Source organism: Platalea leucorodia, assembly GCF_965183815.1.
Source record: "Platalea leucorodia genome assembly, chromosome: 1".
Classification (NCBI taxonomy): domain Eukaryota; kingdom Metazoa; phylum Chordata; class Aves; order Pelecaniformes; family Threskiornithidae; genus Platalea; species Platalea leucorodia.
The window spans coordinates 28,148,997-28,162,020 of NC_138823.1; the positions used below are offsets into that span (position 1 = coordinate 28,148,997).

At 38.9% G+C, this 13,024-nt stretch overlaps 1 protein-coding gene across 1 annotated transcript in view; it reads left to right on the forward strand.

Annotated features, from left to right (window-relative positions):
- Positions 1–6,657, forward strand: part of TMEM64 (transmembrane protein 64) — a gene marked incomplete at its 5' end in the record, with an annotated part of 28,786 nt that extends 22,129 nt beyond the window's left edge. Inside the window, 2 exon segments of the mRNA XM_082315870.1 lie at positions 2,454–2,609; positions 5,984–6,657. Of these exon segments, the coding sequence (XP_082171996.1) occupies positions 2,454–2,609; positions 5,984–6,178 (351 nt within the window). The 3' untranslated portion in view covers positions 6,179–6,657.
- Between the last annotated feature and the right edge of the window lie 6,367 nt (positions 6,658–13,024).

The window sequence follows — 13,024 nt, forward strand, 5'->3', positions numbered from 1 at the left end:
AGATCATCAGAATTGTCCTTTGCTCCTGGTGGCTAAGTCTACCTGATCTAAAACACGAGATTTCATAAGTTGAGGGGAGAGGAATCTGCTGCAATCCCCAAAGGCATGTGAGCCCCCAACAAAGTCCTGACACAAGCGTTTATTCTTTGATAGGACTGAACCAAAGGTGTCAGCTGCAAAGAATACACAAAAGTTTCATGGGACAAAGCCTGTCCAAGGCTTAGTGGGGGAATTTCTGGGTAACATTCTTGTTACCAGAGTGGTTAGGTAGTTCTTAATTTTAATACATTGGTATGGCCTGTAACAATTGCATCTGTACCTGCATTGGGATTTCACTGTTAATTTTTGCTGGCTTGAGCTTTCCATAGAAACAGAGTTCTGGTAGGCTCTCTTCGGCGACTTGGCCACACAGACCCCAATCTGGCAGGTTTCTAGAACAGGTAGTTTCACAGAAGGAAAGACATGGAAAGCTGTCAGTTTTATTGAAAATTTCTTAGGTAGGGATGCTGTCCACGTCCTGTTCCTTCTTGGGGAAGGGATATCGCTGTAGGTCTAAACCCTGCAAACCAGGAGTTAAAAGGGCACCTGCAAATTTTTTTTCCTCCCCTCTCCTTGACTTTCATTTTAGTGGGAAGCACAAGTCAGTCCAGCACGTCCGCTGGTAGCCTCCCCTTCGTTTGGAAACGGTCTCTCTCATGGCCTAAGAGGTCCAGTTGCTTCAGGACAGATCCGGATGTGCAGATGTGTTGCTCTGCAAACAAAGTGTCCTTAATACGTATATAGATATGAAAGAGGTGCCCGGCAGTGTTAAAACAATCTTTGGGAAGTTTCCCAGGTCCATTAGATTTAATGACAGTGTCCTACTTAGCAAATCTTGCCTCAGCATTAGTATTTCAGAGACTTTTAATAGCAGTTCCTTCATTTCCTTGGCGATATGGGAAGTTTTGCTTGTGCATTCTTATTACATGGCCCAGATTACTATAATGTTTAAAATAATAATAAAAAAAAAGTAAGTCTTTTCAAAGCATCGGTCAGATACGAAGTTCTGACATAACTGTGTAGTGCTTTTTCATTAGAAATCTAAATTAATCTTATATAGAGAGGGAAATATATTATTTGTTTTGCTCATTTGTATTTCAGTTCGTGGGAAGTGGAATTTGCAGTGTGAAGTTTGGAATTGGCTTATTGGATCTTGTTCCAGTGAATTATTCTTAATCTTTATGCTTCATTGCATTCTCCTCCTCCATTGCCCTTCTTTCCTCCCAAAAACTTTCCACTGATGGTGCTTAGAGCTCCGAGAATTCAGCACTGTGACTTTCATAGTAACCAAAGTTTATTTTAAGAATGTCATGATGAAATGAGTAACTTTGCTGCTATTCTCTTGTCTTCAACATTGTACAAAACTGTCAAGGTCAATAATTTCCATGTAGGCTCCCAGTGTTAGGGGCTGTTCTTAATTAGAACTTGTTTTATTACTATGTGATCAACTGAATTGTCTGGAAAATTCCTTAAATGGGTTGTTTCAAAATCGCCCTTTTCATACTCATTTTTAACCCATAGTTTCCTTCTGTTTTCATTTTTCTTGCTTAAATATCTCTTGGCCTCTTGGCTGTTGCATTTAATATTTCCCAATGGCTGCTGATACTAATCTAGCTAGTACTGTGTACTTTGTTCCCATGTAAACTGTCCACATATTGACTCAGAACAGAAGTTTCACAGCAAAGAGAGGAAAATATCTTCAACTATTATTAGTGTTTTTTCCAGATACACTAACAAAAGCTATAGCCGTGTGCACTGTTTCATTCACTAATTAAAGTGTGATATAAAATATCTTTGGTAGAGAATCTTAATGATACCCATATATTTCACTGATAGGTATAGACAAATATTGCTGCTAGAGGTCACTGATAGATATATGTGTCTTAATGAGTATGTAACTTCTGTTGCAGAGGCAAATTGTATCTGCCATTCTATTTACCTAGGTCATATTTAATACGGTGGCATTTTGAACAATTACATCTTTTATTAGTTGCCATACATGTAAAAAGCAAAGCAAATAGATTTTTGCTTTAGCCCTTCACATTTGATAAAGTAATTTCTTCCCACGAGCAAATTCTCATAAATTATAGGGCTCTGTTCACCATGAAGAAATAAACATCTTCAATGAACGGCGTAATTGCATCCTTAGTTAATGACTTTTGCACAGAAGTGTTGCGTAATGTAAGATGAAATGAAATAAAACCTAGTAACTTTAAAAAGGCCGGATGAAAATTAGCCACATACTATTTTATTGTATTATCTTAGATTCACACACAGTGGAAAGTTTCAGGGAAGGAATGTAAGAAATTATGTCATTATATTGCACGGATGCTTGTGGGAGCTGCAGTCTGTTTTTTTGTGCACATAGGTTGTGTTGGAGCTGTGCTCGATTTCTTACGCTGTCTTTTACTCAGATTACAGATTTGTCACTACCCAACTACCTGATGGCTTCTTCAGTTGGGCTGCTTCCTACTCAGCTCCTGAACTCATACTTGGGCACTACCTTGCGCACCATGGAGGATGTGATTGCAGAACAAAGTGTTAGTGGCTATTTTATATTCAGTTTACAGGTAAGTTAAAATGATTGCTTTCATGGACCTTGGCAATAGTAATGTCAATCTCTTTATGACTGCTTGGGTAAGCAATTGCTCTTGGAAACAGTCACCTTCTTGTGTTTGACTTTATTTCTATATCCACCTAATTTCTTGTTCATCTACTGTACCAGTGGGATTTAAGACAGAATTTTTCTTCTCGAGACAGTAGACGAGTTTCCTTCCTGTACCTTTGTCTCTTCAAGTCATTGAATGTTTGCTTTGGAAACTGCATGCCCATAGGAATGTGTGTGAGACATAGATTCAGTATTGCTGAGTTGCCTTTCAGGTTGTACAGCATCGAGTGCAAAAGGGATGGGCTGCAGGAGGTTTGGGGGAATGCATGTCTCAGGGGTTAAGAGCTGCTCTCTGTTGGCATAACAGCTCCCTAGTCTGAGGCAGCCGACCTCCTGCAGACTGAAAGCCAAGCAAGTACAGCATGTGGTATTGAAAAGTAGCAGGCTTTAAAAAGTATTTCATTTATAACTCTGGTATTTTCAGTAAATTGTGTAAAACTGAGCTGACATTTCTTTTTCACAGGCTTATTGACTGCTAGATACCCAGCGAAATGGGTTTCCAGTGTACTGTTTTCTTTTGATTTTGGTTCTTTCTGTTAGAAAAGTTTAATTCTCTCATACCTCACGTAACAGAAAGCAGAACTTACTCAGTGCTCTCTTTTTCTCTTTCTGCCACAGCTTTGTCAAGTTTTCTTCTCTTGCCCTCTGTGGTAATCTCCTGCTGAATTTTAGACTTGTCAAACCACACCTACAGAAAAGCCCATATGCCACCAGCTGTGAAGCAGTGTGCTCAGGGTGCGTAGACCCAGCACCTGTACAGTGTTCACTGTTAGCACTAAACACTCCGATTTTCCCTAGGTATTAAGGACGAAAAATGCTGTAGAAATACCATTTTGCTAATGCCTAAATCAGAATATCCTAATTTTTCAAGTGAATAAATTCATGAGAAGTATATAGTACCTTTACGTGAGCTGAGCCGATGAAATAATTTGTCAGTAAATCTCAGGGATAAGCCTTAAGTCTGAGACCATTGTGAGCATAGAGGTCATGAGTATTTCAGAACCAGATTGTATATTAAAACCTCCTCTGACAGCATCGGTACTTCAGGCTGTGTTTGAACAGCAGTTACCATGGTTTGCAGACTTTCAGCTGGTACTGCAGTCATTTATCTTCCTCAGTTTTTACAATTACAAAGCTCATGTTTAACAATGCTAAGATATACAAGTAAGTCTAGGACCATTTTAAACCTCCCCCACTGAAACTTGTGTGTTCTTAAATGGAACATATGATTTATAGGCTTCATAGAACAGGTTTATGAGTATTAAAAGTGCCTTTGTAAATGTGGGGTAAATAGCCTCGATAGATCAAAGAGAAAATGAATGGTTACTTGATCAGCTTTCATTTGAGCCATGAAATGTTATTTCCAGGGTAGTAGTTTTTAGTGGTATTTTCCTTTATTTTTTCAATTTTTTTTTTTTTTAAATGACATTGACTCTAAGCGCTAGCTGGAGAGGCTGAATGTTTGAATAGGAGTGCTGGCCTCCTTGAGAGCAATCCTTGCGAGCTGACTGAATAAGTGAAAGGGAGACCGTTAGTGGAGGAATTACTTATGTTCTCTCAGTTTGTCTCAGGCATCTGCCTGGTGCTTTGCCTGGCTGGGCTTTGGTGGGACTTTGATTTAGTAAAGAACTCTAAAAATCCTGCACATTTCATGGTTGTGTGCGTATATTTTTAAAATTATTCGTCTAGAGAACTAGGCTACTGGTACTAATATTTCTAAAACCAGTTAAATTTAAATATCTGGGTAAGCTTTTAGAATGGGATTTTTCCTATATATTCAGAACTTGGTGTCCATAGTCTCTTTTTGACTCTTTCACTGGCCAGATTTTGAAACGTGTAACTTGTATTAGTGAGGAACATCTTTTTCACCACAAGGATAGTCAAGCAGTGGAGCAGGTTGCCCGGAGATGTGGTGAAACCTCTGTCCTTGGAAGTTTTCAAGACCTGACTGGACAAAATTCCTGAGCGAGCTGGTCCGATCTTGCAGCCAGCCCTGCTCTGAGCAGCAGGTTGGGCTAGAGACCGCCAGGATGCCTTCCACCTGCAATTACCCTGTGACCATACTTGTCAATCATCTTACTCAGTGATAGTCTAGCATCTTTTATGCCATGCTGACAGATGTTTTAAGTGATAGTCCTTAATGTTAAAGAAAACAGCCCTACCAGTTAATAATGAAGTTCAGATTTGGGACTCAAAACTTTAGGTTCTGTTGTAAACAATAAAACCTTTCTCGTTTTTTGAAAGGAAGTTGCGGATTCCAGCTAGTTTCATAAAACATTCTTAAAAAAGGCAGAGAAATTTACTTCCTTCAGAGGGACTCTCACTGTGAGACAGCTTGATTTTTATTTGAAGATTTTGGGTTTTTTTAAGGAGGATCTCAGCTGAAAACTTAACTGGTGTTTTATTGAAACCAAAGGCCGCCTCTGGGGAGTGCAGTGCATGCCAATATCATTGAATGAGTAGTTTCTAAGCAAAAATTGTCTAGGTTTATTCCTGATAATTTTTGTGGTGGAAGTTTTTAAAAATTCTTAGCAATAACATTCAGAGCAAAAACCTGAACTAAAACCCTAGGTTTGGACAATATTTCCTCCTTAAAACAAACAAACAACTCCCACACCACCAACATCCTGTCCCCTCCCCAAGCCATCCTCCAGAAACCAAGTTCTTCCCATACAGACTACCATAAGTCAGAAACTCTGATTCTGTCCTATTTAGTCCTGATATCTGAGAAGCACAGTGACACTGCTGCTCTCTGCTATCTTCCACACGAGAGGGGCAAGGACAAGGAAGTTTTATTTCCTTTACTCTGCATCATCCTCTGTCTCTGCTGTTTTGCAAGTTGCAGATGCCCAGTACAATTTCAACCTATTACTCACTTGGTACATGGAAAACAGCCCCTTTTGACTTACAGAAATACACCATGTAGTTTCTTTGTGGGAACATTTTTGCCAAGAGAGAAAGCGAAGGGATTGCTTTCTAACAAGTATGTGGATGGCAATGGAAAGAAAGAAAATACCTTTTCAATTCGTATCAATATTTAAGTTCTATGTAATGTCTACATTCTGATATGCTAGTTACGTTGCTAGCATACGTAGGTTTAGAGCCAGTCATTGGTTAAGTTCATCTCCCTTCTAACGTCTTGCCTGTGAAGCATTGTGTCAACAGGTGCCTCCATGAATCTTTGCATCGACGACTTTTTGTTTTGTTCAGACCAGTTGCTTTGTATTCATGCTTACAGTTTATACAGCCTACAACACTCTTTTGTTTTATTTGCAGATTGTCATAAGCATAGGACTCATGTTTTATGTCGTTCACCGAGCTCAAGTGGAACTGAATGCAGCTATTGTAGCATGTGAAATGGAAATGAAGACATCGCTTGTTAAAGACAGTCAACTGAGCATCAGTGGTTCAACCACATATTGCAACAAAAGGACAGTAGCATTCTCTGGAGGAGGTGTCAATATTGTGTGATTGCAAGTATTAATAAAGTAAGGTTTTGTGAACCTCAGCTATTGCCTAGAAATATCTATGGACAATTCAACTAGTTTTAAAAAAAAATTACAAGTGGTTACAGGTTGTACTGTGGCACAAACCAACCGACCAGCTCTTCAGTTGCACACGGAGTGACTTCTAGCAAGAAAAGAACGATGGTGAAGTAACTTAAGATGTAAATGCAAGTTTGGCTGCACCTTTGGTCATTTATTATGCCTGTCATGGCCTGTAGTCTGCACTTTAGGTTTTGTTCCTTTGCTCCTATAAACTGAGAAATGCTTCTATAAACTGATAAAAGTAGCACAGAGGTAAATATTTTTCTGCTTAGCATTATTTATAAGGCTGAATAATTATATGCAGTAGAATTTTATTACTGATAAAGATGAATGAGAGAGTATGCAATTCAATGTATGTTATTCTTGAATGTGCTTTTGCTTTGGAATTGCTTTCAGAACTTGGAGTGTATTATTTAGCTAATGATGGGACCATTTGGCTTTTCCTTCATTTTTGATTTAAAAAAAAAAAAAAAGAGAACCCTATATAAAGTTTTGGTTGAATGTATTTTTGTAAGTCATTAAAAGTGTTGCCTAGCCATGCATATGTATTCACACAAGCTTAAATCCTACATTGTGGGACTGAAGTGCTCTTAAATAACATTTTAAGTTACACTGTGTAATATGCAAAGTAAAAGGGAAAATACAGAACTTATAATAGATTGCAGTGACTATTTGAAGGAGACTTCATGACTTAACTGTTGCATTGGTTTTACCACCTTGGTGATTGTAACAAAGGGCTGTTCCATGGTAGTCCTATTTATAATATTTTTAATCGTTAAAAGGATGGAGTTTTTCAGCTCACATAACTGCATGTAATAAGGCTTCCAGGACAGGGAGCTATATCTCTCCTTTAAACAAAATCATGGGATACTGGCAGTACTAATTTTACATGAAGGTGGCCTTTATTTTGTAAGTGAATCCCCCCTCCCTTTAAAAAGCTTTAAAAATTCACTTTGGTTGGCATGTTTTTTTCTAAAAGAAGTTTTACATTTTTTTAAAAGATGCAATCTATTATAAATTTCATCAGAGTGAAGAAATGAAAACTAGAGGTTCTCCTTGGAAAAATAAATAATCCAGTAATGGAGGAGGACAGTAATGTCTCTGAGACTCAGGAATTCTGACTCCATTTTTGCAAGACAACACTGTATTGGATAATGCTCCTTTTACACGTGCTGTGGACTGTTTTTCACTGCATTTGAGTAGACTGGATAACCCAATAGTAACTTGTGTGTGTGTGTAAAAGGAAAACAACAATAATGCCTGAACATGATGTCTTGTATGTGTGAGTTTCATGTAGAGATATGTACCAGTGTTCAATTGCTCAAACACACACAAGTCATCTGATAAAAAAATAATGTAATGTATTGCTTATTTTGTAGTTACTTTGTGTAAGTTTTTAAGGATGCTTTCAGTCTTCAAGATTTTGTGTTATTTTCTAACAGTATGACTGCGCCTCCTTTTTGTAAGGCTGTTTGTTGGGTTCAGCCATTTTTGTCTTGTTGAGAATAGCCGGTCTTCAAGGTCGTTGGGAAGCAGAGATTTGATAGCCTCTAACAGTCTTACCGTGAGGATGTACGGTACTTGCATAACGTGACATCTACGTATTCCTTGGTAGTGGAAGTTCAGTTTTGTTCTTTAAATATGTATCCTTTGCAGACCGCTTTTCTTGGGTCTTATGACCTGAGCTAGTTAAATGAAACAACAAAGTTCAGATTGTCTCCTTCTTGTTGTTTTGGGGTTTGGTATTTTTTTTGGTTGGTTGGTTGGTTTTGAAAAGACAATCTGTATATACCTGAAAGTGTTCATTTACACATCTCTGCCTCTGACAGCTCCTGTGTGAAAACAAGAGAGCCAGATAACTTTTTGATGGCGTTATTTGTCATCATAGTATAATTGAGCCCTTTCTTAACTAAAGATTTTTTTTTTTTTTTTTTTTGTTTCTTGGAAAGAACAATCCTTCAATAAATGAACTGATCTGAACTTTGCTCCATCTTGCCAAATCGACAATAGTGTTTTGAAGAGGGTATCTCTTTCTTTGCATTTTTTTAACTAACTAAAGGTTGTGTTGATTATTCAAGAACATTTCCCAAATATGTATTTTGAAGTGCTTTTATTTCCATGACATTTTGTAACCAGAGTAACTTCACTATGTGAACACTTTTGTAGTATGGAATTAGTTCTTAAGACTTTTGCATTTTGCTTGATACTTGTAATATTTGTGTACAAGTTAATGGGAAATGTGCATTAAAAGGAACTTTTCTGTACCATGCCAATCATAATTTTATACAATAAATTCACTCAAATTTCTTTAAAGGAATATGTATTAAATGTTTAGGTTGCTATGAAGTAGTTGGAAAGAAGGTGTAGTGGAGTGTCATCTTTACATAGGCATGCAAAGGTAGTTGTCTGTGTTAAATGAGTAACAAGTTAGGATTTAAGGATGAATTCCATGGGTGGGGAGTTACTGATGAGGGAAGGACACTTTATTATTTTTTTTTAAATTAGAATTAAATACATGCTTAATTCTGTTAAATACTTTGAAGATTAGGTATTTGTAGCTGCCTTTTTGATAGAAGAATAAGCATATGTGTGCTTACGAGAAATGTGCTACTGAACCAAGAGAGGATCGATATTTTTTACTGTAAAAGTAGTAAAAGTGATGTGATATTTTTTTTTTAAGATAGTCTCCCTACCTAGTGCAATTAAAAAATAAAAGGGTATGAATCCAGTTTAAATAATACGTGGCAAATCACCTTCGTGAATATTTTGTGAGTTGCCATGATGGTGAAATTTCTGCATTTTGTATACAAAATGTACCTAAATTGCAGGTCATATAGAAGAAGGAATCTCTCTCAGCCGTATGGTGCCAGTTTTCCTTCCTCCACCTTGTGGTAAGTGCAATTGTGTAATAAATTTGTTAAAATTTAACTTTATACTAACCATCTGTGAGGAAATCCCTTTTTTGTCCAAGAGCTTTAAATATTATATTCATACTGATTTTTGTACAATAACTTCAACAAGCGTTGCCGAGGTCAAGTTAGAAGAACGGAAAAACTGCTCTTACATGGTGCGTGGCTAGTGTCACATATCAGATACTTTGTGTTCATTTTCAGCTTCCTACCGAGGCCGATATGATTTGGATTTTGATTGAACAAGATTACCAGAGTCATCAGTGGCCTTGCAAATAATTTAGGATACAATGCTTAAGATGAAATAATATAGATGTGTTCCCATTCACACAGAAGCAAATAACTCAAGTAGCTCGGTGACAGGCTTCATCACTATAACAAATTCAAAGTTGGTACCAGTCCCATCTACATCAGGAGATGATGGTTTGGGCATGAGGGAATAGGAAATCGAGTGCAGAGGGGAAGCTGATGCAAATCCTGCCTCTGCTGGGGAAAGCAGCTTGTCCCTGTCCTTCAGTCCCACAGAATTACAGTGATGTGCCTGGCACCACAGGGATGATGGCTATAGCGCATCCTCTCTTCGTGGACATTGGCATTTGTCTCACACTATCCTGCTGTATTGATTTTTAATTTATATTAATTTGTTAGTGATAAGTAGCAAGAAATAACTGAGTCTGCAGTTTCAATCCTGGACCTTTTCTCCTTCAATAGATTATTCTGTCATATTGCTAAACTTAAAACTACGTTTTAATGAAGTCTTATGTTCATTAATGTAAGTTAAGTCCTCCTTGCTACCCAAGTGACTAATGTGTAGTTGGTTGGATCTGCATTCTCTGTTAGTTTGGAAAATTAGCTGGGCAAGATTTGCTGTTGTGAGCATGCAAAGTCCTTTAACTTCCCTTCTAATTATTTAGGACTTTAGATACATTGTGAAAGAAATTAGCAGAATACCTTCATTATACAGAATTTTTTGTTTGTTTTGTTTTAGAAAAATGGGATAGCAAGATAGCAGATAGCAAGATAGCAGAAGAAGGATTTGTTCTGTCCTGATCCTGGGGTTGGATACTGGGTGTCATCTTTTTTCAGAGACGAGAATATTGCCAAGGTGTAGCACACGTAAGCTTAGGTGAGTCAAGGTAATTAGGTGCCCACTTTGGTGAAGAGGATGTAAAACCTGTATCTTAGAGGTTAGTATGGCAAGTCTTTTTGTTACCATATAATCTACAGACCAGCACAGTTTGGCCTTGGTGGCTGTAGTGAGTTGCTTCCCACCGCTCCTCATCTGCAGGAGGGGGAATCTAGAGAGCTACAAGTCTTTCAAGCTGAAGGGGAAGAACTAATAGTCTGAGCACAGTGGACACAGTTTGAGGAAGTTAAATTAACCTTAATGTTGCCAGAACTGTGAATACATGTAGGTAAGTAAGTAAATGCCTTGTTTTCTTAACTGCTGAATCCTTTGACAGCTGCTGCCTCTTTCCACGGGAGGGCAGCTGGGTGACCTCACCTAGAGGTAGGTCAGCGTTTTCTCTTCTGGAGAATTTTAGCATGCTTTGACTTTTGGACCTCTTAAATTCTGAAACAGTCTTTTGATGAATTTCGCTGATATTTCTCTAATCGGAATGGTTTAGTTTGTCCCAGTAACAGGGCAAGATCAGCTGGGGTGCAAAGATGTATGTACCAAGTGGTGTTCATGCATGTGCACCTGGCCCAGGCAAGAACTTCTGTAGGGCAATGTGCATGAGCTGGATTTGCTGAACGTGAGGTGTTTCCCTCTGTTCCCAGTGAGCTGTAACTGTTTCCCTTAAAGGTAGTGGGTGGGTGAGTGGGAGGAAGGAAGGAAAGGCCTGTGGTGAATGGACCATTCTAATGGCAAATTTTCACTCTCTGCCTTAGAAACTTGATTGCTTAAGATCACAAATATTCTCTATTTAATGTGAGAAATGGTAGGTGGTGAGGGAATAGACTAATGAATTTTCTGACTGTGATTTTTGTGAGGGAGTATCAATTTGCTTCAGTACACGATGAAGCACCCAGATGGTAGAGGGGTGGGTTTTTTTGTTGGATTTTTAGGGGTGGGGGTATGTACTACTGGAAGCAAATAATGCTGAAATGGCAATGATGTAAAGTTAATGCTGATTCTTTTGAACCTTGACTTATTATGACTGTTTCAGATGTCTTTTATAGCTATGGGGAATAGTGTCTCAGAAGCAGCTACAGTAAGAGCTCTAAGAGTGTCTCGGCTTCTGGAGGGCTGTTGAATATGTACCTCTGCCTCTAGGGCCTGCTTTTATAGAATCATGGAATTGTTAAGGTTGGAAAAGACCCTTAAGATCATCAAGTCCAACCGTTATCCTATCACTGCCAAGTACACCACTAAACCAGGTCCTCGAGCACGTCTACCCGTCTTTTAAATACCTCCAGGGATGGAGACTGAACCACTTCCCTGGGCAGCCTGTTCCAGTGCCTGACTGCCCTTTCGGTGACAAAGTTTTTCCTAATATCCAACCTAAACTTCCCCTGGTGCAGCTTGAGGCTGTTTCCTCAACCTTCCTTATAACCTGGGCTAGCAAAGTCCAAACCAGCAGCAGTGGTTAGCTCTCAGAAGAGGAACATTTTTTGCTGTCCTTTTGATATCTTATGCAGCAGAAATGTATGGCAGATGGTTTGCCTGCCTGAAATGCTTCCTTTTCACCTCGCTCAGGTGGTAGCTGGGTGAGGAAGAGCTGTGCACTCGCCGTTTACTTTTCCACCAGCCAAGGAGGCAGGGGTTGCTGAGTTGAAGCCAGAGATTGCTCTGACTTTTGTTCTCAAACCACTTTCTGGGTAGCTTCCTTTCCCTATGCTCTAAAAAAAAGACAAAACAAAAAACACTCAAGAAAAAAAACAACCAAAAAAAAAACCAAACACAACATTACCCAAAAAACCTTCAGGATTGGTAAAATTCATACCAGTAAATGAATATCCTGTATATTCTCCTGCAGATGAAAATTGAGGTAAAAGATGATGTTCTGTGTTCAGCCAGCTGTGGTAATCTCTTCCATGCTCAGCAACTCCTGCGCCAAATGAAGTTCTCCTGCTGCTGAGCTTGCTAGGGTGCAGTATTTGGTAGCCATGAAGGGATTTGTCCTTGCAGCTGACACTGTATCAAATCACTGATTTCCAGTCATCTTAACGTTGCACTGAATTTTAGGGTTTCAGAACTGTAGGAACAATAACTGCACACACATGTGCAGCTCCAATGTTGCACAAATTGGTACTTTACAAGCATTTTGTGTTGTCTCTGTTGCATTTTGTGGGAAGACTGCACTGTTTGTAATGGGATGTGTGTCTCATCCAGCTTTTGGCAAGAGTACAGTTCTTTTTTTTGGTGCAGTGAGTTGAACTGTATTTCACTGGATATAGCACACCTCTTCCCCTTTACCCCCACGTCAGCCACAGTGGTTTACCAGATGTTGTATGGTTATCACTTAATTTGCAGTCAAACAGATGACTCCGATACGCATACATGCTGGTCCAGCATTGAGCAGGTCTTTTTCTGTGGCTGGTTCCTTTCAGCTGAGGAATCTGTGTTTTTTCCAGTTACATCAGTCAGTGTAATGAAAGACATTCTCTCTCCTTGCAAATGATGCTGCCTTAGATTAAGGTGGTTATGACAGTGCTACTGTTCTTTCAATAAAGCTTTGAGGTGGGAAAATGGCAGGGTCTGGAGGAAGAACCCTGGACTCCCCAGAGCCCCTGGCATCTGCACTGGGGAAGAGAGACTTGTGGTAATGAGTTTTAAAAATGTTTCCATAAAGAAGCAGTTTGAGACTGGCATTGAAAACTTAAAGGAGGAGGGGAAAAGTTGCAATTAGTGCAAG